The sequence below is a fragment of the Dendrobates tinctorius genome, unplaced genomic scaffold (assembly GCF_039654945.1).
Source record: "Dendrobates tinctorius isolate UK_male_01 unplaced genomic scaffold, ASM3965494v1 ptg000008l, whole genome shotgun sequence".
NCBI classification, from domain to species: Eukaryota; Metazoa; Chordata; class Amphibia; order Anura; family Dendrobatidae; genus Dendrobates; species Dendrobates tinctorius.
Genome location: NW_027361676.1, coordinates 41,348,573 through 41,375,713, shown reverse-complemented (window position 1 = coordinate 41,375,713; position 27,141 = coordinate 41,348,573). Strand labels below are relative to the sequence as shown.

Below are 27,141 nucleotides of genomic sequence, written 5' to 3'. Positions count from 1 at the left end.
ATCAAGACTGGTGTGCAGAACATCATCTTTTTTTTTTCTCCATTCAGCAATGAAGAAACTATTTGCGGTTTCTTATTTGAAGAATTTGGGAAAGTTTACAATAAGACACCCAGGCATCTTTTGAGACTTCTTGTTGACTTAGATTGTAAAGTATAGAGCATCTTCTGAGAGGAAGATGCATTAACCCCTTCATGCCGCAACCCGTTTTCGTTTTTGCATTTATTTTTTGCTCCACTTCTTCGCAGAGCCAAAACTTTTTATTTTTCCATCAATATGGCCATGTGAGGACTTGTTTTTTGCATCTGAGTTGTACTTGTGAACGACACCATTGGTTTTACCATATCATGTACTCGAAAACAGGAAAAAAATTCCAAGTGCGGTGAAATTACAAAAAAAGTGCAATTCCACAACTGTATTTTAGACTTTTTTTTACCATGTTCATCAAATGCTAAAACTGACCTGCCATTATGATTCTCCAGGTCATTACAAGTTCGTAGATACCAAACATGTATCGGTTGTTTTTTATTTAAACAGTGAAAAAAAAATCCAAAATTTGTTTAAAAAAAAAATAAAAAATTGTGTCATTTTCCGAGACTCGTAACGTCTCCATTTTTCATGATCTGGGGCTCGATGAGGGCTTATTTTTTTGCTTGCCGAGCTGAAGTTTTTAATGATACCATTTTGGTGTGGATACGTTCTTTTGATCGCTCGTTATTGCGTTTTAATGCGAAAAAACGTAATTCTGGAGTTTTTACTCTTTTTTTTCGCTATGCCATTTACCGATCGGATTAATTCTTTTTATAGCTTGATTGAGCGATTCTGAACGCGGCGATACCAAATATATGTTTTTGGGTTTTTTTTAACTGTTTTATTTTGAATGTGAATGTGGAGTGATTTGAACTGTTATATTTATTTTATTTTTTTCTAACATTTTTACTTTTTGCATGCTTTAAGGGTGTATGCACACGCTGCAGATTCTGCTGCAGATCCGTACCATTACAGTACCATTAAAATCAATGAAAAATGAAAACCGCAGTGCAGACAGTGCGGATTTTTCTGCGCGGATTTGCTGCGGTTTCAAAACCGCAGCATGTAAATTCTTTGTGCGGATTCCGCTGCGGTTTGGCACCTGCTCCATGGCAGGTGTCAAACCGCAGGGGAAAACCGCAGGCTAAACCGCAGAAAACTGCAGATAAACCGCAGGACAATCCGCAGCGTGTGCACACACCCTAATAGTCTCCATGGGAGACAAGAAGCTGCAGTTGTCTGATCGCCTCAGCTACACAAGGCGATGATCAGATCGCCTGTGTGTAGCAAAAATGGGCAGGATTAGTGACGCGCTTGGAGCGCCCCGCAGGGCCGAGGGAACTCGGTACTGGGCCTTTCAGGCTCTTTTAAGGGGGAAATGTTTCACGGTGGTGATGGTGACCTGGTCCGTGGCCCTGGGTGTCCAATAAAGAAGATGTAAGTTCAAATGAGGGGGAAGATGGTGGGATAATTAATTGGGAAAAGGGGAATCGTGACGCCACCCATGGTACTTGGCTAGGGTAGCCGACAATGCGATGCAGATCCACTGGGACGGTGTTAAAGCAGCCAAGATGGTGAAGCTCTCCATGGGCAGAGCTGTGTCCCAGGGCAGTTGAGATGGTGCTTGTGAGCCAGTGACGGTGGTGTATGCAGTGTATGGCAGGCGAGTTGTAAAAGACTCCAAGGACACAGTTAGGTGCAGTTTCTGAGTTTTTACTCACAATTCTTGTGCACACGATGACCCGCTTGGCACTGTGTCTTCTGGGGAAAGGGTCCAGCAAACTCTCAGGTGGATTGGTAACACCTTTTTAGGACTCCTCTTTATGTTCTCCTTTCTTGGCCGTCTCTTTGCGCTGATCTCTCCCTTCTTTCCTGCCCTGCGCCTTCATAAGCAGTGTCCCCAATCCAGTAGCCTCGGACCTTGCCGAGCGACGTGGCTCAGGCTCTGGGGTCCTTTATCTCTACGGCTGCCTTTTTAAGGAATGCTTGTGGATTTGGCTGTCCCACTACAGTCACTATAGCCTCTGGCTTACTAGTTGAGCCTTGTTCGGTATACTCCGCTAGACTTAGGGGCCGGCTCCCTCTCGCTGGCTTGGTCCTTCCTTCTATGGATACGGGCCTCACAGGTGGCTCATGGCACTGCCTGTGCACCTAGGACCCCTTCCTTCTCTTAGCAGCTTTCTTCCTTCTTAAAGGTATCTCTCTACTCCCTCCTGCTTATCTGCTGTCCTGCCACTGACCGACCACTCTCTGGAAAGATCTGTTTACCTCAGGACTAGATCCTCCCACTCACTCCTCTGGCTGTTCTAAATCACTCCACTTCTTAAGCTCCTCCCCTTCTACCTACCTTCCCCACGAACTCCCCAGCACCCTTTCTTAGCCAGTCTGGGATAAGGCCATCCTCCCGAAGGGTACACCCAGATGCCCTGACTAACTAGTATGTGTTGGGTGCGAGTGTTAGGAGTCCTGGGTGGTGATCCCTCCTTACCTGAGGGTGGGATACCACACCTCTGGATGAGGTGCAGTACCTCTGTGGCGACCGGACCCTCAGGGGCGCCACACACTTCCTGTGCGATCACAATAAATGTCGCTGTCAAAGATTGACAGCGGCATTTAACAGGTTAACAGCTGTGGGTGGATTGCAATTATACCTGCGGCTGTTACGGACACATGTTCAAAACAGCAGCAACAGGTCTTGGAGAGCACCACTACATAGAGAGGGATACACCTCAGGCCTATCACAACCAAAAATGGAAACATAAACAGTAAAGACTACAAACCATGTGGACAGGGATCACCTCAAATAATCACAATACTTTATTAGGTACAATGGAAAGACAAAAAACACCCACATAAAAACATTTAAAAGTCATAAAATGACATATATGCTGTACAAAAAATGCTCATAATAGAGCCACAGCCCCCTAGAAAACAGACTAAACCAATATGCCGAATAAGGGAATAAACATGCTAAAATATCCCAAAAATAATCATTATCCATGGAACATAGAAGATCCTATAGACAATGTATGTTGGGATAATAACAAAGATGTGGAAAACAGCATAAGAATAACCTACACATTGGTAGCAATAAGGAAGTTTGAAGTAAAACTCCTATAAGAAAGCACAGAAAAACAACCTGTGTAAACCCAGCTAATTGAGTAGAAAAAATCTACAATTAGATCCCATGAAATAACATAATGCAGATTCCAAAAATAATGCATTGGTGACAAGATAAAGTGCATCCATGAGCAACAGATACAGATTGAGTATGAAGTGCTTTCAGACAAAAATGTCCAGAACCAATATAAAAGGAAAGGACATCTAAATTCCACCTGAATAAAAAAGAAAAATGCCCACGATCCTACAATACCTCCCAGGATAACGGTGTACTTAGGTGGTCATGCCTGAAAAAAGTCCCATCAAGAGGACTGGATGAATGCCTGACGCGTGTCACCACCTAGAGTGGCTTAGTCAGGGGCATGTTCAAAACAGCTACATGTGCCGGAAAAGATGTGGGCTCAGCGCCGGAGCCCACATCAAAGGGGGAGACACAACATGCGCCGTACTTGTACGGCGCATGTCGCGAAGGGGTCAAGAATGATATCCTCCTCTTCTTTTAGCCACGTGATGTATTGTGAAACCTGAAAATGTTAACTTTCAAAAGCCTGAACATATTCACAAGTCTTTTTTTTTATTCCAATAAATTTTTATTAAGTTTTCAAAATTCAATACAAACAGCCTCCTGCCAACATGGCTGACGGAACCACATAACTAGCATAGGATATCTGTGCAATATATCAATAACACTGATTTCAGCTTTTCCATCAAGTAATCATGTATTGTATATTAACTTTTGAATATTAAGAAGTAAACATAATGTATTGGACAAGGAGGCAATATGAACTGTTACTCCATAATTACACCCAAACTCAACATGTGCATGGTCACATTGAAGCTGGAGATTCCACCATTACTTTTCTAAATCTCGTCCTGTCTCAATGACGTGGAGTGGACATAGGACTGTCTAACCAGGGATCCCATATGCGGGATATTCTGTTCTTAGCTGCTAAGGACTGAGCCAAAGATAATTCATGTTGACAATTTACGTTAATTCTTTCAACCACTTCTCTAATAGTAGGTACATTCTGATCTTTCCATTTAGCAGCGAGAATTAATCTAGTTGCAAGTAAAATGTGAGTTAGGGAACCTATAAGGTCAAAAAGAACCTTATCCGTTCCAATGTGAAGTACCATTAAGCTGGGGTCCAATAATATCTGCGTCATGAGAACCTTTTTAATAAGATCGGTTAACCCCTCCCAAAAATTAGTGACTATAGGACAAAACCACCAAAGATGACCCAATGTACCTCTCTCCCCACATCCTTTCCAACATAGTGAGGACTGATTTGGAACAAAATGAGCTTGTTTCGCTGGCCACTGATACCATCATAGGTGTATCTTTTTCAAGTGTTCAAGATGGTTTATAAGCGAGGATACACGTTGTACCTCTCCCAAACCCACCCTCCACTCGTCTGGTTCCAGGGATATGCCTAATTCCAATTCCCAATCTATGTCATTCAGAGCTTTGTATAAAATTGAAACTCCTTTAGACTTAGAATCCGGTCGTAGAATAAAACTATTAGCCCAGTGTTCTACGGGCAGAGTGAAAAGTACAGATTGTGGGGAGGTCTGGATGAGGTGTTGAAGATGTAGATATTGGTAAAAATAATGCTGAATCCCTGGAAATGTTGCTGTCAATGGATCGAAGGGGATGACTGAGAAATTGTCCATTAAGTCTTGTACATTTTTTACTCCCGCCTCTACCCATTTTTGAAGATTAAGAAAGGGAATGTGAGATTCAAGTGAGATGTCCATTAGGGGAATTTTTATCAATTTTGGGGCCTGTGTTCTCCAATTTTTTAAGGTAACCTCCATTGTCGGGAGGCACGGAGTGCAGTAGCTATGTTTAATTGTCTCAATTACCAATACCAATCTGGTTGAGCCCCCTTTAGCAAAGAAAGATTTTATTTGAAACCATTTGTTGGGGTTGTTGACTAACCAGCAACTCCGGATCTCCCCTAGAATGGCTGCTCTATGATATGCTAATATATTTGGAACTCCCAATCCCCCCAAATCATTAGGGATAATTTATTGTTTTACTGGCCACTCTGGGCTTCTTATTAGCCCATATGACTTGGTTGGTCATCCTCTGAAGGGAAGATATATATCTCAGGCGAACTTAATCGGGAGGCATTTAAAGCAATGTAAAATTTTTAGACGTAACAGCATCTTAAAAGTATTAATTCTGGCTATCCACGACACAGATACAATTTGAAGATTCTCTAGGTCCTTTTTTATGGACTTCAATAATTTGGAGATATTACTGTCCAGCAGACTTTTGGAGGTGGTGAGCATAATACCGAAGTATGGGATTCCATCTTCCACCCACATGACCGATTAGAGAAAAACGGTCGCGTGACCCTAGCCTTAGAAAGATGGGAGGAGGACTCCGTCAAATATGGCAACAGTCACTACCCCCAAATGTATACTACAAAAAAAAAATCTGACCATCACCTCCTAAGAAAATTAGTCAAATGGAAACAGGCGCAGGCGGAGTACAGCATCGAACAGTGAATGTATAACTTTTACACTGCATTACTGCTCGAGGATTTAGCGAACAAGATGCCATGTTGTGTCTGCACGTCTGCTATATCTGTATGAAGTATGCAGCCATATTTTGACATGGATATGTATGTGCATAGGAGAAACTGCAGCTGTCAAATAATGTAGTGTTGGAGCGCACTAATACAAAGTGTGGACCTAAATACAAGCTTGGGTACACAGAACTGTAATGCTGGTTTCTATGTTCTCACTTGTGCAGACGCACTTGGTGGGCTGTGCTGCCTCCTTACTGCCTGCTGTTAACCTAACTTTGAGTATGAGCGAAATAATTAAAATTATTTACTTACGAGGCAATGAGAGCCGAAGTGCCAGATCCACATGCTTTAATATGGCCTCTAAACACTGTTTTGGGGTTACTGATTGCATTTTGCTTTTCTTTTTTCTCTTTAATTTTCCTCTGAAAACCGAGAAGTCTCTTTATGGTCATTGGTAGAAATGTCTGCGCCATCGAGAAAACACATTACCCAAAGTGAAATTGTCAAATCTGTTTTACAACTGGAAAGGGAGTGTTTAGACGTAGGAGAATGCTGCGCTGCACATCTGTTCCCGGGCACGTCATTTACAGATCTCTTTATTAAGCTCCATAGGACAAATTGATGAAATGGGAAATATACATATTTTCGCTCTGTAAAATCTTTGTGAGTTCAGTCAAAGGGTGAATAAAGTATCGGGTTTTACTGTTCCGCTGAATATTGAGTATATGGACGGTTATTCCGCTAAGGGCGAGAATAAAGGCAGCAGTGAGGTGCAGTAAAACAAAGCTAAGAAAACATTGTTATTTTCTCATATGGTTATTTAAATTTATAAGACCGACTCCTTCTGCCCAGATTGACCTAAAGCTTAGGCTCCAATAATAAAAAAGAAAACAAGTGCTGGCATTCCTGGCTCTGCCCTGTAAAAACAAGTGTAATTAGATTAGGCAGCTGCTGATGGTGCGGTGCAGTGAAGCCGCATGATTCCCGCTAACGGCGCTTATTAAACCTCCTCAGGTAGTAACCAGTCGAGCAGATCCCGTCACTTACACAACATAATAAGCCTTCTACATTCTCAGAGGTGGAACGCTGACAGGGGACATTGTAGATGTACCTTCAGTGAGCCACAACAATAATACATTCCCATTGCTTATATAGCGCCAACATATTCCACAGCGCTGTACAGAGATTATCACATTCACTTACTTTCCTGCCCCCATCTAGAGCTCAGAATCTAACTTTCTGGATTCAATCTCTGGACCCAAGTGCTGATAAACAGCTCTGCTAACCACATGCCTAGCTGATCTGGAGGACGCAGGCCAAACTAGCATCAGTGCTTCTGTCAAAGCTGTAGAAAAACTCATGGATCACACATCCAAAAACCACACCTTGATCTCCTGCAATAATGTACAAAACTGGACATAAGTTTCTTAGTTTAACATCCTGATCAGCCTATATGAAGCTCATTACCATGCCACGGCAAACCTCTTAGTGAGTTCCTGACCTAAAAAGTGCAGCAACCACTACCACGAGGATGGTGCACCAGCAGGGCAAGCGACCTGGTGCTCAACAGCACCCATGATACAAGGCTGAGCAGCCATGGCTCATGACACCAGGCCTCCCCACCACACAGGCACAGCAACAATGGCCGTCATACAGAACCAACACCAAGTGAAAGGACCTAAAAAAATTGACCTTCCAAATGTTCTTAGTGTATAAGCTGAGAGCAAAAATGGGCACCCCCCTTGCAAGCTCCTGCTGATTAAAATCACCTGTGCCAATAGATCCAAAAAAAGTGAGAACAGACCATGCAGTTGCTTCTGGTCTCAATGGTGTAATCTGTCTATGGTCACTCCTCCCTCAAGAGGAGAGTGGGATCGGAGACATCACATCTACAGATATCGGTCTCATCGTGCGAGTGGCAGATATAGCACACTTGTCCTATTCTAATGAGAATAGGACACATTTGTGATATCAGCCACTCTCACAACCAGACCATATTTTGCAGCATCCCTTGCCCCACTCATCTCTCGATGCGGAAATGAACAGAGACAGATTACCCTTTTAACAGAGCAATGGAAGCCACGTCGAAAACATTTTGACAAGTTCCAGTCTGTGCCTTTTACTGTATAGATTTATGGATAATTTTCAATAATATGTGTAAAAGGCATATATATGAAACATTTATTTAAATCCTTTGTGGAAGTTCCTTGTTGTTTCCTTATTACCTTACTGAGACTACGCCTCTCCCATCCAGAACATGGCTGCTGATAGAGGGGCATGTGACTTGTCCATTGGTAATCGCACGCTACCTCCATGGAAGGCAGCAATAAATGACCCCTCTAGGCGGTGGGTGATATTATCCCTTAGGTACCAATATTTTTCCCGTTTTACTGTTCAGTAATTTCTAAATAAGCCGCATACCTCTATGGAAACACTCAGCACATGTGCTGCTTCTCTGAATGTCCAGAACCTGCGCTAGTGCAGACGATGGCTACTTTCATCTGTGACAGTATGTTGCCTGTATGCCTGACACTTATCTGATAGAAATACATGCAGCCGCAGGTCCGGTCCCAAGTGCCGGCGGCAGTGCCGGGAGTTGATGCGAGAGACTCGTGCGAGTTTCTCGCATCACACACGGTAGTGTGATCCCGGCCAAAAGGAGTGACTCTTGTATAAGTAGTATATTAGGGAAATGCACCTAATACAATTTTTAAATGGTTCCCTAGTCCATTATCTGCCATGACACATCTTTGTGCCAAAAATGGAAGTTGGCACATTTAGGTGGGCTGTGCCGCGGGAATGAAAACCCTTGGGATTCCCAAACAGTTTTTATTAATACTAACACGTTTCTTGCACCGGACGGGCGCATTTCTCAAGTCACTTGTTTTTTTACCTTGAGAATGGCTGTGGTCTGGTGAAGAAACGTTTTGGTATCCCAAGGCTTTCCATTCATGCAGCGCAGCCCACCCAATGTGCCAACTTCCATTTTTGGCATTATACATCTGGAAGAACCTTTTCCTCCACCTACGGGAAAGCAATAGCGGCTTTCCACTCTTTTTTATAGGTGTTGTGCCTGCACACAACACCTTTAGGTGCACCATTGCTTATAGCAGACGGTATTGCTCTATTTTGTGTGCGTTCCTGTCCCTCTCCAGAGCTTCTCAATGACACTTCTTTGTGACTTATTTCTTTCACCGGTTCCTTCCAGCCGCTGCTCATGGTCAGGAACGTCCGACTGCTGCAGTTACCCCCATGCAAGCTCAGAACCCATCTTGCCTTATCCCACCAGCTTCTGTCAATAACCACCAAGGCAGCTCTCAGCCATTGCAGCCACCGCTTTCCAGCTCAGCTGCTTACATCAACGCCGCGATGAATCTCAACAGACCAAATGTGCCAGTGGCTGCTACCCCTTCCAGTACCAGTGTCCCCTCTTTAGAGGTAGATGGCAACTGGAAAACAAGCTCCGTGGTCACTGGATGTTCTTCATCTCCTGATAATACACCTTCAAGTTCCGCCACCAACAAGCAGGACAAGGACAGCAAGGTGAGTGCGGAACAGCAAAATATGGTCATCGACTATGAAAAATTTTGCAGACGTTAAATGGAGATGTTACATTTAGCAATCGATCAGAGTCTATTTTGTAGTGTAAATTAGTTCATAAGATGTGATCTGCTGTGCTGTTTTTTTATACAGGAACCCACTTATTCTCTCAGTGCAGGAGGAGCAGCCATATCGTCTTTAGCATTGGATACATAAATTATTTATCTGTTCCAGGTTTAACAAAATCTCTCTATACTACACCGGAGGTGAAGTGATGTCTCAGCTATGTAACATAATTATGTGTGACGCTAGATGGAAAATCTTGAGCTTTGTTTTTCTGTAGATTTACGAAAACTATATAAAATTACTTCTAAAAAGTAAGTTCATATTAGGAAAGGAAAGAGCTGATAGAGGGGCCCCGTGGCATTCCAGCGGTGGTCCACCGGTGGGCTTGTTTTCCTCTGAATGTTACTATAATGAGGGTACCATTGTGCACTGACCTGCAGGATGGGCTCGTATTTTACCTTTCAGGCTACACTGGTCCTGACCCTCTTTCCTAGTGCTTAGCTATGCAGGTTGCTGTTTTGCATGTTCGACCCTTGATGATTTGTATCGGCTGTGAAAAGCTTTTCTGACCATTTAAATGACCTTTTCCTATTTAGCAGAAATAGATTTTTTTTGAACAAAAGTGGTAATTGTGCACGAACAGTCAATTTAAAAAAGGAAAGTTTCTGCTCATAAAGTCATTGTGTCTGGAAAGGTATTGAATATGACCTGTGTATTGTTGGTCGCCTTGCGGGACATTTTGTTGACACTTACATTTGTGTATTAGTGGCTAAAAATCATTTTTGCAACTGGGTTCCATAAAACTTTTTTGCACCGTTTGCAGTTTGCAGCCTCCTTTGTTTCCTGCGCATTCAACTTTAATGTGGGCTGTGGCCATAAGTCAGCCGAGAAAAGGAAAAAAAAAGAGTGATGCCAGAATTACACACTCCCTATTATAAGAATCCCAAGATAGAAACAAAATGAACATATACCCTGCTGTAAATAAGGGTAATGGTGCCTAGAAATAACGTAGGGTAATTATTAAACACCGTTTTTGATAAGAAAAAACATAAAAGCCATCCCACCAGCACCAAATTGTACCCAATTGGGCCGGCCCTATCTAGTAACCTTACCATGTGTCAAAGTGACATCAATGTGAATATGGACAGAGAGGGACCAGGTCCCGAAGGGATACCCAGCAAATGGGCATCTAATTGGGAATGTTGAAGCTATATAAACATTATGTTCAGCGCAAAGAAAGGGAGGTCACACCATTGCTTGGTTAATGGCCAGTGTGAACAAGCTCATATATTGCATGCATACCAACTTTTCCTCCAGTTGATTTTTTTCAGTTAAGTCCCTATCAGAAAAGGTTGACTCATGGATTTCCAGATAACCCATTGTGCAGCCACCAATGGGCAGTGCAACCAGAGGCTGTAGAAGGCAAACAGTGCTTGACTTTTAGTGAAACTCCATTGCAAAAATTCTTTTTTAGCCCAAATTGCATGTATTTAAGTAAAAAAAAAAATACCCCAACCTTTTTAATGCTTTGTTAGCAATAGGGTTATCTCGCGAAGACCACCCCAGTCGCAATGTCCTATATGCATCTAGTGGTCATAGAGAAGGATTGCTTTACATGTATGGCCATTTATTTGAATGGTCGTCAAGTAATATCTCTACAAATTTCTGTCTGGCTTCAGCTTTCCCCAACAAAGTCAGTTGTTTGCCGGCAATTGAGCAAACAGCTACTGATTTTTTTCTAAAGTGGATGCAATCTAAAAGCGGTGGTTACTAATAGGACCACCCCATTATAGAAGCGGTTCCTGTTTGCTGCCAATAGTAAAGCACCCATGAGAAAAGAGCTGAATGGCCGGTAACGTGTGTGTGTTCTGATTTGTTGCAGAAGGAAAAAAAAGGCTTACTTAAGTTGTTGTCTGGTGCATCCACTAAGAGAAAGACCCGGACATCTCCACCTCATTCACCAACTCAAGAACTGGAACAAGTCGTCTCAGAAGCCGCTCTGGAAGGAGCAGTAGGTCCTGACGTCACCGGTACCAGCAGTCGAGCAGCTGCCTGCAATGTGGAGGGTGAGATTGTATCAGCGTCCACCATGACACAAGAGAACCGCAAGACAAGTATGGTGGATCCCAACATTCCCATAGCACCTCCACCAAGACAGCCTTGCTCCTCACTGGGCCCTGTACTTAACGATTCCCGGCCTGTAGTCTGTGAAAGGTAATCATCTCAGCAATAAAATACAGTGAAATAAACTCAGTTAATGTGTACGTGTAATTTTTATTTCATAAATCATTAGTACACATGAAAATAAGCAACTTTGTGATATATCTTATCAAAGAAATCTGCTTCTTTCTGCCAGAATTGATCAGTCATTATCAAAATTCTCAATTTTGAGGTAAAATCTTTATTCAGTGAAGACAGACTTCCCAATCACTGAGATAGGAGATGGCAGGCGCTACTGATAAGATCGGGAGGAGGAGGGAGGAGCTCTGTCTCTGGCTACTCCCTCTTCATCCCGTCTACGTAGAATCTTATTAGTAGCGCCTGCCATCTCCTATTTCAGTAATTGGAATGTCTGTCCTCACTGAATACAGATTTTACCTCAGAATTGAGAATTTGGACTGATTAATTCTGGCAGAGAAAGACATGTTGCAAAGTTGCTTATTTTCATGTGTCTAATTGATTTATGAAGTAAAAAAAAATTGACGGTTATTCTTTAAATGTCTTCAAAAGGCCACCTCTTTGAGAAGACCACCCCCATGTAGGCCACATTTTTCTGTGCTGGGTTTTCAATCCCCTTAACTTTTGTATATACTCGGCCATTTTTGAGAGGTCTGCTCTCTAGAAGATCATTTTTCACTGCGATTTTGAGTGATACCTAGGATTTTCTTTGTAGATTAATTTGCCTATATCATAGCACTGTCTTGCACATATCTAGTGATGGTTCCCAAAACTCCTCTTAGATGGTAAAGCCATTACCATGAGCGCACCCTACCACCCATGGTGAAATCGCCGTTCCTCGAGCTTAGCCGCAGCTTCCATGAATGAGGAGTTTGCGCACATGTGCCGCCATAACAGTCCTCTGCACTCATGCCAGATGTAATTATTTCCATGTTGTTGAGAGTAGTCGCTCTACACAGACAACTTCCTGCTCATCTTGTAGCTGATGGTTCTGATTTAGAACGTGTGTTATGTGAGATCACAGCCTCTTTCTTTTCCAGATACAGGGTGGTAGTATCATATCCTCCGCAGAGTGAGGCTGAGCTTGAACTCAAGGAAGGGGACATTGTATTTGTGCACAAGAAACGTGAAGACGGTTGGTTTAAAGGCACACTACAGCGGAACGGCAAAACTGGTTTGTTCCCCGGCAGCTTTGTAGAGAACATTTAATTCTTCACCTGCATCCGTTAATGAGCACAAACATATCCAAGCAGCCTCATAACAGACGATCTACTTATCTTCAACCTGTCGAAGTAGAAATTGCTAATGGCACTGGACGTAGCACTTCTGGCACCGCTGTGGAGTGCTGAAGAGCAAGTGCATTGGAAGGGCCTGGAAAGTGTCTACTGGTTTCTTACTTCCCCAGACTTTCTTTTGCCCATGTCATTTGTGCCTTGTACTGTTAAGTTTATACTTTTTTTTTGTTTTTACCTTAACAGCAAATAAACCGATGTTTACAAGGTGTTAGCTAATAATTTATTTGCTTCTTTTCAGTTTTTGTACATTTGAAATCCCCTTTTTTTTTCTTTTTAATAGATAAAGTCTTTTGAATGATAAATATAACAATTTATTAATTTATGAAATGGCACAGAAAAGAGAAGCTGGATTCTTTTCTCTCCGACTGACCTAGGTACTGACGATAGCCTGTGTTTTAATAATGATAAGTTTTGATGGTGGCGTAGGGTGTGTGTATTTTGTAGCATAGCAGTGTCACACTCGTAACGACGGACATGAGGGAAGCGGAGTAAAAGCCGTAACTGTCTGTTTACAATTTTCAGAGTGTTTGTGATCTTAAGGATTTTTTTTTTTTCAGTAATAAAAATTGTCTTTGTAATGCACTATTAATGGTCCTGGCTCTGGTCAATTTATATCTGCACCATTTCTAGGACAGACGCAGCAAGAGGAAGCAGCATTTTTCCATGTTTTCTATGGCCTGATTGCAAATATTGTTACAGAGATGGCAATTTGGGCTGGCAGATTTTCCGTTCTCAGCACGTGGCTATAGGTGGTCATCTTCCACCTACAGACATAGGTTCTGTTAGAGAAAACAATGCCTGATCGGCAACACATTCCTTAACATACCGTACATTATGTCTGTACCTATGTATAAAGTGCTAGCTGCTGGTGAGGGATGGCAACAAAAAATTTACGTAGACTCTCTGTACCTGACCATGCTTTTAGGACTGGAATCTCTAGCACTTTACTATCCACAGTCCTGACCAAATAGGAAAAATAATTATAAAAGCTTTTCTTATTTTATTTTTTATTCCACTGATTCACAAATTGTGTACACCGGGAAGAGGCGCAAAAATTTTGCAAATTTTCAAAGCTTTTACTCCCAATTTTCTCGCATAGAAGCTTTGATGAGTCAGCTCATATTTGTTTTTTTCTGATTCTGGATATACCCTTAAAGAAGATGTGTCAGCTCTCCTGACTTGTCTGTTCCAGTAATTAATCCTATTCCACCCCAAAATATCAGTTCCAGAGCTTTTCCCAGTAAACTATATAATACTTCTAATCATTTGACTGCAGACTCCTGAATCCTTACAGCAGTGCACTGCAAGTTCTCAGGGTTCTCCGGTGACTGCGGGTGGTCATGTGACTGCAAGTGTGCGATTTGTATATTTGTGGTCATATGCAGACTAGATGTGCTAATTCAAGTGAATTGAGAATGTCTAGTCAGACTGTAGTTCCAAGTATGCACATGTTATACCTGGGATCACATGACCGCCCAGTAATGCTGGCAAAACCAAAAAATCCTGATAGCATGCGGTGAGCGTCTGCAGTCGCATAGAGTGACTGGAGACTTTCATCCAAAGCCTGGACAACCCTTTAAGACCTGGGATTAAATGGACAGCAAAGAGTTAGCAGTTGGGGGTATGTTCCTAAATACAAATACATTGTCCAATCAGTGCTGACTGAGTCACTGTGTAAAAGGGAATGATAACAAGCAGTTAACAATTTATTCATAAATTTCCAGAAGGAAGAATAGATGAACAAAACAGTGGAAACTCTAGGAAAGTGCTCCAAAATTGTTATTTTATGGGAAATATATTTTTTTTCTTTACTAAATCAGCCAGGAAAGATAACAAGTTCTCCTTATATGCTTAAGGGAAAATTTCGCAAAAATCAAATAAACTTGTGGAAATGTAGATGTTCTCATGGGGAATTGGGTTATCAGTATAGGTTATTACACTGTATTCAACTTATGCATTAAATGTACAGCAGTCATTCCTTCCCCCCCGGGACGTCTGTGCACAGACGGGCATTAGAATAAATCGTTCCATTTGACATCATCTTATATCTAATAACAGTGTTTGTGGGCAGAGCACTGCAATAGAAAATGTAACTAGGGTAAAAATTAATTACTGTAAAATTATACCCTGAAGTAGAAGGAAGCAGGCACTGCAATTAACTTTTCAGATTCATTAGTGCCCCAATAGCAGTGCTAGACACAACAGTGGTCCCATAACAGTGTCAGACACAACAGTGAACCCATAACAGTGTCAGACACAACAATGGCCCATAACAGTGCCAGATACAATAGACCCATAACAGTGCCAAACACAACAATGGCCCATAACAGTGCCAGATACAACAATAGACCCGTAACAGTGCCGAACACAACAATAGACCCACAACAGTGCCAGACACAATAATAGACCCATAACAGTGCCAGACACAGCAGTAGACCCACAACAGTGCCAGACACAACAATAGACCCATAACAGTGCCAGACAGAATAGACCCACAACAGTGCCAGACACAATAATAGACCCATGACAGTGCCAGAGACAACAATAGACCCACAACAGTGCCAGACACAACAATAGACCCATAACAGTGCCAGACACAACAATAGACCCATAACAGTGCCAGACACAATAGCCCCACAACAGTGTCAGACACAATAATAGACCCACAACAGTGCCAGACACAACAATGGCCCATAACAGTGACAGATACAATAGATACATAACAGTGCCAGATACAACAATAGACCCATAACAGTGCCGAACACAACAATAGACCCACAACAGTGTCAGACACAATAATAGACCCATAACAGTGCCAGACACAGCAGTAGACCCACAACAGTGCCAGACACAACAACAGACCCATAACAGTGCCAGACACAACAGTAGACCCATAACAGTGCCAGCAATAATAGACCCTTAACAATGCCAGACACAACAGTAGACCCATAACAGTGTCAGGCACAACATTAGACGCATAACAGTGCTGTCAGACACAACAGTAGACCCATAACAGTGTCAGGCACAACATTAGACCCACAACAGTGCCAGACACAATAATAGACCCACAACAGTGCCGAACACAGCAATAGACCCACAACAGTGCCAGACACAGGCTGAATAATAGACCCATAACAGTGCCAGACATAGCAGTAGACCCACAACAGTGCCAGACACAACAATAGACCCATAACAGTGCCAGACACAATAGACCCACAACAGTGCCAGACACAATAATAGACCCATAACAGTGCCAGACACAGCAATAGACCCACAACAGTGCCAGACATGACAATAGACCCATAACAGTGCCAGACACAACAATAGACCCACAACAGTGCCAGACACAAGAATAGACCCATAACAGTGCCAGACACAAGAATAGACCCATAACAGTGCCAGACACAAGAATAGACCCATAACAGTGCCAGACACAAGAATAGACCCACAACAGTGCCAGACACAACAGTGGCTATAACAGTGCCAGATACAATAGATCCATAACAGTACCAGACACAATAATAGACCCATAACAGTGCCAGACACAACAGTGGACCCATAACAATGCCAGACACAATAGACCCATAACAGTGCCAGACACAACAGTAGACCCATAACAGTGTCAGGCACAACATTAGACCCATAACAGTGCCAGACACAACAGTGGCCCATAACAGTGCCAGACACAACAGTAGACCCATAACAGTGTCAGGCACAAGATTAGACCCATAACAGTGCCAGACACAACAGTGGACCCATAACAATGCCAGACACAATAGACCCATAACAGTGCCAGACACAACAGTAGACCCATAACAGTACCAGCAATAATAGACCCTTAACAATGCCAGACACAACAGTAGACCCATAACAGTGTCAGGCACAACATTAGACCCATAACAGTGCCAGACACAACAGTGGCAAATAACAGTGCCAGACACAACAGTGGCCCATAACAGTGCCAGACACAACAGTAGACCCATAACAGTGTCAGGCACAAGATTAGACCCATAACAGTGCTGCCAGACACACAGTAGACCCATAACAGTGTCAGGCACAACAGCAGACCCATAACAGTGTCAGACACAACAGTAGACATACCCCTTTGTTAACAGGAAATAAATAACGTGAGTGGCCAGAGTTTCGATTGGGTGATTTCCTGCCAGAGTAGGATGTTTCCAGAAGAAGCACAAATTACTGGAGCATCGTAAATTACATTTGGAGAAGGAAAACTTAAAGTGTGGTAGAAAAAAAATATTGATTTGAAAACCATGATTTCTCCTTCCACGGAGTATCCTAACAGCTAATAAGTATGGTTCATACATCACTACACAATTATTTTGGGTGGGAATTGTTCTGCATTATATTTATTCTCATCAGGCCGCCCTATGTGCCTCTTAACATCAAGGAGAATCTACCTAGAGCTGCTTCTGTCTTGCTGCTGTGTAGCCATAACAATACATCTACACAAAATTTACACTATAGTTGAAAGCTTGAACACAAAATGGAGATGTGTCCACCCCGTATTACTTTCTCCCCACAAAAAAAACTGTTTTAGATATCTTAAAGGGAATCTATCACCAGATTTTTGCTACCTAATCTGAGAACAGAATGATGTAGGGACAAAGACCCTGATTCCAGCAATGTGTCACTTACTGGGTTGCTTGCTGTAATTTTTATAAAATCACTGCAAGATCAGCAAGAGATTATTATTAGAACAGTAGTAAACCTGCTGCCAGTCAGTCCAACCCCATCCCCACCACTGATTGGCCACTTTCTGTGATACTTGTGCAAAGGTAGACAATCTGCCAATCGATGGTGTGGGAGGGGTTATACATCATTTCTGTTCTTCTATCAAGAGAAGCCGTGAGAGTCATCATGTGACAGCATGTAGCAAATCCCATACATACAGCCACATGATCACCAACCTACAGGGGAATTGTGACAGTGTTCTCCCAGGCTGTCACCATTCATCAGCCTGATATCGGACAACCCCTTTAACATATTCTATGTTTTTTGTATTATTTAACCTAGTCTTAAGTTTTTCCAACTTATTTAACATAGTAACATAGTTATTAAGGTTAAAGGAAGACTTTAAGTCCATCTAGTTCAACCCATGTCCTATCCTAACTTGCCCTAACATGTTGATCCAGAGGAAGGCAAAAAAAACCCATGTGGCAAACAGTAAGCTTCACATTGGGGAAAAAAATTTCTTTCCGACTCCACATACGGCAATCAGACTAGCTCCCTGGATCAACGCAATATTAAGGAAACTAGTGTGTATACCCTGTAATATTATACTTTTCAAGAAAGGCATCCAGTCCCTTCTTAAATTTTAGTAGGGAATCACTCATTACAACATCATATGGCAGAGAGTTCCATAGTCTCACTGCTCTTACAGTAAAGAATCCGCGTCTGTGAGTATGCTTAAACCTTCTTTCCTCCAGACGTAGAGGATGCCCCCTTGTCCCCGTCACAGGTCTAAGAGTAAAAAGATCATTAGAAAGGTCTTTGTACTGTCCCCGCAAATATTTATACATTGTAATAAGATCACCCCTAAGCCTTCTATTCTCCAAACTAAATAACCCCAAGTGTAATAACCTGTCTTGGTATTGCAGACCCCCTAGTTCCCTAATAACCTTGGTCGCTCTTCTCTGCACCCGCTCCAGTTCAGCTATGTTTTTCTTATACACCAGAGACCAGAACTGTACACAGTATTCTAAGTGTGGTTGCACTAGTGACTTGTATAGAGGTAAAATTATCTTCTCCTCATGAGCATCTATGCCTCTTTTATTGACTCCCATTATTTTATTTGCCTTTGCAGCAGCTGCCTGACACTGGCCACTAAATGTGAGTTTGTCGTCCACCCATACACCCAGGTCTTTTTCAGTGACAGTTTTGCCCAGTGTTTTACAATTAAGCACATAATTATACATCTTGTTCGTTCTACCCAAGTGCATGACCTTACATTTATCCCCATTAAAGCTCATTTGCCATTTATCAGCCCAAGCTTCTAGTTTACATAAATCCTCCTGTAATATAAAATTGTCCTCCTCTGTATTGATTACCCTGCAGAGTTTAGTGTCATCTGCAAATATTAAAAATTCTACTCTCTATGCCCCCTACAAGGTCATTAATAAATATTTAGTGGTAGCAAACCATCTAACAAAATACTAACATGCATTTAGCAAAAATTTGCAGGATGCAACATAACAATGCTGTAATGGGGTAGCAGAGTTATACTTGTATTAACCTTTCAGAATATGTGCTGTGGCAGCCGATAAGAGAAAATATTAACTTGGGTTAGACCGTGCACCTTGCTGCTGAGAGTGGTGAGAAGACGCGAGAGAAGCCCCTCATTACACCCTCCGGCACAGATGTGCTCCTGGCGTAACTGTATATAAGTGCAGGACCCCTTTAAGAAAACTCACCTGATGTGAATCCATAGAATAATATTCCAGAGAGTTGTGCCAAATTACAAATCCAGCTGTGACACAGGTACGAATTCTATGTACCTGCAATGATATGATTTCTTCCAGATCAGTATGTGTCGCTCTGCGCCATTGTAGACAGTGTAGGAGACAGCGGGAGGCGGATAGTGGACAGATTGATGTTGGGGACTTTTGTGGGGATTTCTTTGGATGACATGTTTGCAGTTCTGCATCGTTGGTAACTTTGTTTTTTTTTGCCATCTCTACTTTTTAATCGGATACTTGAATTTCGGTGTAAATACCTATGTCTTGTGAAGATGAAGCTGGCTTCAGCTTTCCTTAGGATCCCTGTATGTAGATCTTTGTAGGACCATTAGACTTTTATTAGTGATGCCATTATTTGAAATGACTTTGGGGTCTCACTGACAGGGACACACCTGGATTTCTGACCGTGTCAAGATGTGTTCCTCATTTCATGCTACAAAATGCTCCTTTTGATGATTAATGTTTTGTTACGAGGATTTGTTGCACAGTTACAATTCTAAAAAGATTGGATTCAACTTTTTCATTGAGAATAAAGTTAGTTGAAAACTTTTCTGTGTTCTTCTTTTTATTACGATAAAGCTTCTGTGAGGCGAACGTGGCATTTGGATTGATCCCTACACATGATCATTGGTCCTGGTGAGGCTGTGTATTGCCAATAGTGCGCCTGTGTGTGTTAGTGTGTATACAGGTTGTATAATACACTACGTACCAGATATAGAACAGACATGGATCAGTACACCTATTATTAGGCCCTGTGCACATTTGTGTTACATGAGTTGCCTCATGTTGGTGTTTCAGCAGTGTACCTGCCTCATGGCTTCCAGCTTGCCGGTGGGTGGGCGTTATGCTCTTGATTGACAGCTTAGACTAGCGGTATTGGTGTGTTGCTGGCCTGAACTGTGAACTCTCCGATGTTGCAGCTTTACCCCTATAGCATCGGAGGAGCGCAGGGGGAGAGTTTGCAAGCGCTACACTCCTTGCCTAGGAGACTGGCCACCGCTGATAGACTGCAGTGGTGGCCGGTAGTCTAGACAACAATATGTAAAAAAGAGCAAAAATTCCTCATTTTTTCGAGAACAGAGAGGATTTCTAATAAGACTTAAATTGCAAAGTTTCTTGTTTTTATAATCAATTTGCAATTTAACCCATTTAAAACTTTAGAGTAATAGTTTCATGTTTTCCTCTGGCAGGATTCAGTAGCTCCCTGAAGGTCAGATTAGTGTAACATCCTACAGTATTGTATCCAGCATAAAATAGTAATACCAGGATAATTTAATGATAATCTGTCCTGATCAATCATCTTTCATACGCATTATGTCTGCATGAAGAAAGTCTTCTATGTCCCTCTGTTCATATGTGTGTCATGGAGTCTGTTCTTAATGGACGCCACAGTGCAGAGCAGGACTTCTCATACAATAGATACAGTTAGGTCCATATATAGTTGGACAGGGACAACATTTTTCTAATTTTGGTTCTAGACATTACCACAATGAATTTTAAACAAAATAATTCAGATGCAGTTGAAGTTCAGACTTTCAGCTTTCATTTGAGGGTATCCACATTAAAATTGGATGAAGGATTTAGGATTTAGCTGAAACTCCTAAACCCTTCATCCAATTTTAATGTGGATATCCTCAAATGAAAGCTGAAAGTCTGAACTTCAACTGCATCTGAATTGTTTAGTTTAAAATTCATTGTGGTAATGTCTAGAACAAAAATTAGAAAAATGTTGCCTCTGTCCAAATATATATAGACCTAACTGTACATTATAACTGACTGAAGGTGTCGGTGTACTGGTGTCCACAGTATCCTAGCCATCAGAAAGCCAAGGAGGGAACCTTGCGATACCTTAACACCCCCATTATTGGTCAGTAGGAGCCAATGTAGGAAAGATCTGGCTCAGCATTACTGGTTCTTATGTTTATTATACACAGCTCAAAAAAATAAAGGGAACACTAAAATACCACATCCTAGATATCTCTGAATGAAATATTTCAGTTGCAAATTTTTATACATTGCATAGTGGAATGTGTTCAGAACAATGAAACATAACAATTATCAATGTAAATCAAAATGAATATCCCATGGAGGTCTGGATTTGGAATAATACTCATAATCAAAATAGAAAATCAAATTACAGGCTGATCCAACTTCAGTGGAAAGGCCTCATGACAAGGAAAAGATGCTCAGTAGTGTGTGTGGCCTCCACATGCCTGTATGACCTCACTACAATGCCTGGGTGTGCTTCTGATGAGGCGACGGATGGTCTCCTGAGGGATCTCCTCCCAGACCTGGACTAAAGCATCTGCCAACTCCTGGACAATCTGTGATGCAACGTGACATTGGTGGATAGAGCGAGACATGATGTTCCAGATGTGCTCAATTGGATTCAGGTCTGGGGAACGGGCGGGCCAGTCCATAGCTTCAATGCCTTCATCTTGCAGGAACTGCTGACACACTCCAGCCACATGAGGTCTGGCATTGTCCTGCATTATGAGGAACCAGGGCCAACCGCTAAAGCATATGGTCTCACAAGGGGTCTGAGGATCTCATCTCGGTACTTAATGGCAGTCAGGCTACCTCTGGCGAGCATATGAAGGGCTGTGTGGCCCTCCAAAGAAATGCCACCCCACACCATTACTGACCCACTGCTAAACCGGTCATGCTGAAGGATGTTGCAGGCAGCAGATCGCTCTCCATGGTGTCTCCAGACTCTGTCACATCTGTCACATGTGCTCAGTGTGAACCTGCTTTCATCTGTGAAGAGCACAGTGCGCCAGTGGCGAATTTGCCAATCCTCATGTTCTGTGGCAAATGCCAAGCCTCCTGTACGGTGTTGGGCTGTGAGCATAACCCCCATCTGTGGACATCAGGCACTCAGACCATTCTCATGTAGTCTGTTTCTAACCGTTTGTGCAGACACATGCACATTTGTGGCCTGCTGGAGGTAATTTTGCAGGGCTCTGGCAGTGCTCCTGTTCCTCCTTACACAAAGTCGGAGGTAGCGGTCCTGCTGCTGGGTTGTTGCCTTCCTATGGCCGCCTCCACATCTCCTGGTGTACTAGCCTGTCTCCGGGGAACGCCTCCAGCCTCTGGACACAACGCTGACAGACACAGCAAACCTTCTTGCCACAGTTCGTATTGATGTGCCATCCTGGATGAGCTGCACTACCTGAGCCACTTGTGTGGGTTGTAGAGTCTGTCTCATTCTACCACGAGTGTGAAAGCACAACCAAAATTCAAAAGTGACCAAAACATCATCCATAAAGCATTGGTACTGAGATGTGGTCTGTGGTCCCCACCTGCAGAACCACTCCTTCATTGAGTGTCTTGATAATTGCCAATAATTTCCATCTGTTGTCTATTCCATTTGCACAACAGCATGTTAAATTGATTGTCAATCAGTGTTGCTTCCTAAGTGGACAGTTAGATTTCACAGAAGTTTGATTAAGTTGGAGTTATATTCGGTTGTTTAAGTGTTCCCTTTATTTTTTTGAGCAGTGTATGTATGCACACATACAGAATATATAATCTCTTCATTACATTCTTCAAGTGGAAAGGAAGTAACTTGTCACATTTTACTAGCTTCATCCCATTAAAGTAAACAGTAAAGATTGCAGTCTTCTTGGGAAATCCAGATGTTTGTTTCTGGCTGCTGCTACAAGAACAGGACATAATATTCCAATACACATTCATTTAACTACTTCAGTAAAGGATACATTGGAAATGTTAGTATGCATTAGTGAAGAGAATAATATAGTTATACTGTCTGGAAATCTGTGAGAAATTGGGGGAAAAGCCCCAAAACAAAGTACAATATTGTTAAATGAATCCATAAAAAATATGCCATAAATCCAGGAAACAACTCCCCCAAATATCTATAAGGCCAGGGTCACCCGAGCGTATGTTCTCTCCTCCGAGAAAATTGGATCAATTACGTAAATGCCACGCGGATCAAACTCTGATCTGAGTGTCCGCTTAGTGTGATCTGAATCGCTTAGATGAGAGAACCTTAGCACAGGTGTGGAGAAGATGGAGAACAAGATTTCTGCATTATGTGAGTCCACAGAAATTGGACTGCACTCGGATGTCAGGTCACTTTGTGAATATTCTCAATGTAAGTCTATGGGAATTCAGAGGCGGCTCTGAGGTTGTGTTCTCAGTCCTATAGACTTACATGGAGATTGTATCCAGCACTCCGGCAAAAATCAATTAAACATGCGGTTTTATTCATTGAGTTTCAAAGTGACATCCACGTCTTTCCCAGGAAACAACCTGTGTCTGGAGGAAGAAGTGCACTTTGAATAAAAACCGCATATTTAGTAAATTCTTGAGAACTGATGTCTTCAGTAATTGGCAGCGCAGAAAATATCCACAAACTCTCCATATCTTCATTTGATCAGTCTGACGACCCGTAGATCCGCAGCAGGAAAACAACACCTGAAAAACGCAATGACGGATCAGGTTAGCACAATCTGATAAATCTTATTGTTGGATGAGACCCTGTTGGAGCTAGATTCTCCCCAGTTATTTACTACACTAATTACACTTACATATATGATACCTAGAGCACAGGGAAAAAAAATCACTGGAGTGGTTTTTTAAATAAATTAATGCAGAGCAAACGTACAACAAAAACATCGTAACAACAAAGGGCCGTTAGTACATAAATATGTCTTTACTGTCATTCTGTGACCACCGATCCCAGCCTTTGTGCCCCTTTTCTACCTTTTTCAGCTCCAGGGAGTATTCTGAGACATTATAAATAAAATCTAATAATACCGCCAAACAGCCTCGAGGTGACAAGTACTTATTACTGGAGCCCACTATATTCAAGACAGAGCCGCCTCAGCGGTTTGCACCTTTGACCCCTGAAGATCAGACTACTGAGCGGCAGCAAACAGCTGACATTAACTTTGCAAGCTATAATTACGGTTACCCATCGTATCAAGCTTGAGGATATTTCTATACAGCTGCTTCATGTCTACATGGGTGGATAACAGCTGGAGGATGTGCTGAACTAAGGAAGATTATCCTACAGAACCTGTGTTCAAAACTCACAAAAATTAAGAAATGCAATACCATAAAAGCAGTCATTCCTGTTAGATAAAAGAGTAAAAACATATGTCTTATCCTGGAGGGCACCAAACACGGTGATCTAATGTACAACAGAACAAGTGCGCGAGCAATACAGCTGATGACAGCAACCCTACTGCCATGGGCGCAGCTACAAAAGAAGTGTACTGGGACTCTTGTCTGCATTTATTCCCAGAGTCCCATGCTGTATGGCTTAATGGGAATCGGACAGTAGGATCAACCCTATGTAGTCGTCCATATGGGCATGTAGGTCATAGGAAGCGGAATAAAATTCACAATGTGCTTCCTCAAGGGGTAAATATTAACATTTAGGGCCTGATTCATCCAGACCGGCACTGATCACACTGGTCTTGATAAGGCGGTGTGCTAGAGTCAGACACTCCAGATCTATGAATAGTTGCCCGCCTCTTTATGAATCTGGGGTGACGTGCGCCATGCCAGAAATCCTCTCAAAGAATGGAGTGAGATTTCTTGGGTATGGAACGCTCATGAATTAGACGAGGTGTAATGTCATGCCCTCGCCACACCCTGTCCTGCCCCAGTTCCACCCATTAGGTGGCGCTGGGAGAAAGCGCCAAAATTTGAAACATTTTTGCACAACTTTAATTTCCCCCTAAATTTTACGACTATTCAAAACTTTTATGCCAGAATTCTGGCATGAAAACTTTGATGAATCAAACCTGTAGAGTAGCAACCCTCTATGGGTGGCACTATATAGAATGTTTTATTTTATCAGGAAGAAAGCCAATTTGTATACCTTTTTTTCTATAGGTCATTGCTTAATGTTTGTTTATATACAGTATATAACGAGAAATCTACATATAATCAATATTTGGAATAACCACCATATACCTTCAAACTAACATAAGTAGTACACTTGCAGACAAATTTTGAAGTAACTTGGCATGGGTGTAGATCCAAACATCTTGGAGAACTAAGATCAGATCTTCAGTGAATGCAGGTTTGTGCAAATCCTTCTGTCTCATCATATAATCTCAGGAAAGTTGAGCAAAAAGCGCAATAGGGTCTTATCCGATGTAAAAGACAATAAGGTACAGGAAATTGCTCACCTGGTAAAGTTGTGTATCACCAGCAAAAGCTGGTCACACCAAATCATGATTTGATTTAGATTTGATATTTTGTTCATTCACTTGAATTTTACTAATTGCTAAAAATAAACTATTAACACTTCTATTTTTGAAAGTATTCTTACTATGCAGCATTTTCTCAACATCTGCCTAAATCTTTTGCACAGTACTGTATATATACACTGCTTAAAAAAAATAAAGGGAACAATTAAACAAAAATGTAACTCCAAGTCAATCACACTTCTATGAAATCAATATGTCCAGTTATGAAGCAACACAGATTGTGAATCAATGTCTCCTGCTGTTGTGCAAATGGAACTGACAACAGGTAGAAATGATATGCACTTAGTAAGACAACCCACAGAAGTTGCTCAGGTAGTATAGCTCATCCAGGATGTGATATAATTGCGAGCTGTGGCAAGAAGGGTAGCTGTGTCTGTCAGCACAGTCTCCAGAGCATGGAGAAGATACCATTAAGGTCCCGTTACATTTACCGATGCACCAGCGATCCCAACAACAATACGACCCGGTCAGGATTGCTGGTGCATCGCTAAATGGTCGCTATTGAGCTGCCAAACAGGCAGATCTCACCAGCGACGCAGCAGCCCGTCGGCGGTCGTTACTTACTTGTAAGACGCAACGATGATGGCGTCTACCGCCTGCGTCCATGCGTCGCTCGGCGGTGGCAGCGGGATGTCAGCGGGAAGCCAGCGAGAAGAAAATGGGCCTTCCCGTTCTCGTGCGATCAGCGATATCCAGCGGGGGACCGGGTTGCAGGTACGGGTCACATGTAGCGAGATCACTACCGATATCGCTGTTGCGTCAAAAAATCGGTGACGCTATAGCGATATCGCTAGCGATTTCGCTATGTGTGAAGGGGGCTTTAGACTTGGAATGGGCCGTAGGAGGGCAAAAACACAGCAGCAGGACCACTAACTCCTCCTTTTGAAAGGAGTAATAGGAGGCGCAGTGCCAGAGCCCTGCAAAATGACCTCCAGCAGGCCATAAACATCCATGTGTCTGCTCAAACTGTCAGAAACGGACTCCATGAGGGTGGTATATGGGCGTGACGTCCACAAGTGGGTGCAGGGCGATTGGCATTTGCCAAAGTACACCAAGATTGGCAGATTTGACACTGGCGCCCTGTGCTCTTCATGGATGAGAGCAGGTTCACACTAAGCATGTGGGGAATGTTCTGCTACCTGAAACATCCTCCAGCATGACAGGTTTGGCAATGTGTCATGGTGTGGTGAGGCATTTCTTTGGAGGGCCTCCATGTGCTAGCCAGAGGTACCCTGACTGCCATTAGGTACCGGAATCAGATCCTTAGACCCATTGTGAGACCATATGCAGGTGCACTGGTCCCTGGGTTCCTTCTGATGCATGACAATGCTAGGCCTCATGTGGCTGAAGTGTGTCAGCGGTTCCTGCATGATAACGGGAATGACTTTTTGGACTGAACTGCCGATTCTCCAGACCTAAATCCAATCAAGCATATCTGGGACATCATGTCTCGTTCCATTCAAAAATGCCACGTTGCATCACAGACTGTTCAGGGGTTGACTGATGCTTTAATCCAGGTCTGGGATGAGACCCCTCAGAACATCCGCCGCCTTATCAGGACCATGCCCAGGCATAGGGAGGTCATGCAGGCAGGTGGAGGCCACACACACTACTGAGCATCATTTCCTTTGTTTTGCGGCATTTCTACTAGA

General features: G+C 42.5%; 1 protein-coding gene across 2 annotated transcripts in view; it reads left to right on the top strand.

The window, feature by feature from the left end:
• Positions 1–19,790, top strand: part of SH3RF1 (SH3 domain containing ring finger 1) — a 209,932-nt gene extending 190,142 nt beyond the window's left edge. For both annotated transcript variants that reach the window (XM_073577185.1, XM_073577179.1), the window contains 3 exons: positions 8,895–9,229; positions 11,175–11,506; positions 12,511–19,790. In XM_073577185.1, coding sequence (XP_073433286.1) covers positions 8,895–9,229; positions 11,175–11,506; positions 12,511–12,679 — 836 coding nt within the window. In that variant the 3' untranslated portion in view covers positions 12,680–19,790. The remainder of the gene's footprint in view (positions 1–8,894; positions 9,230–11,174; positions 11,507–12,510) is intronic.
• The last annotated feature ends 7,351 nt before the right edge of the window (positions 19,791–27,141 follow it).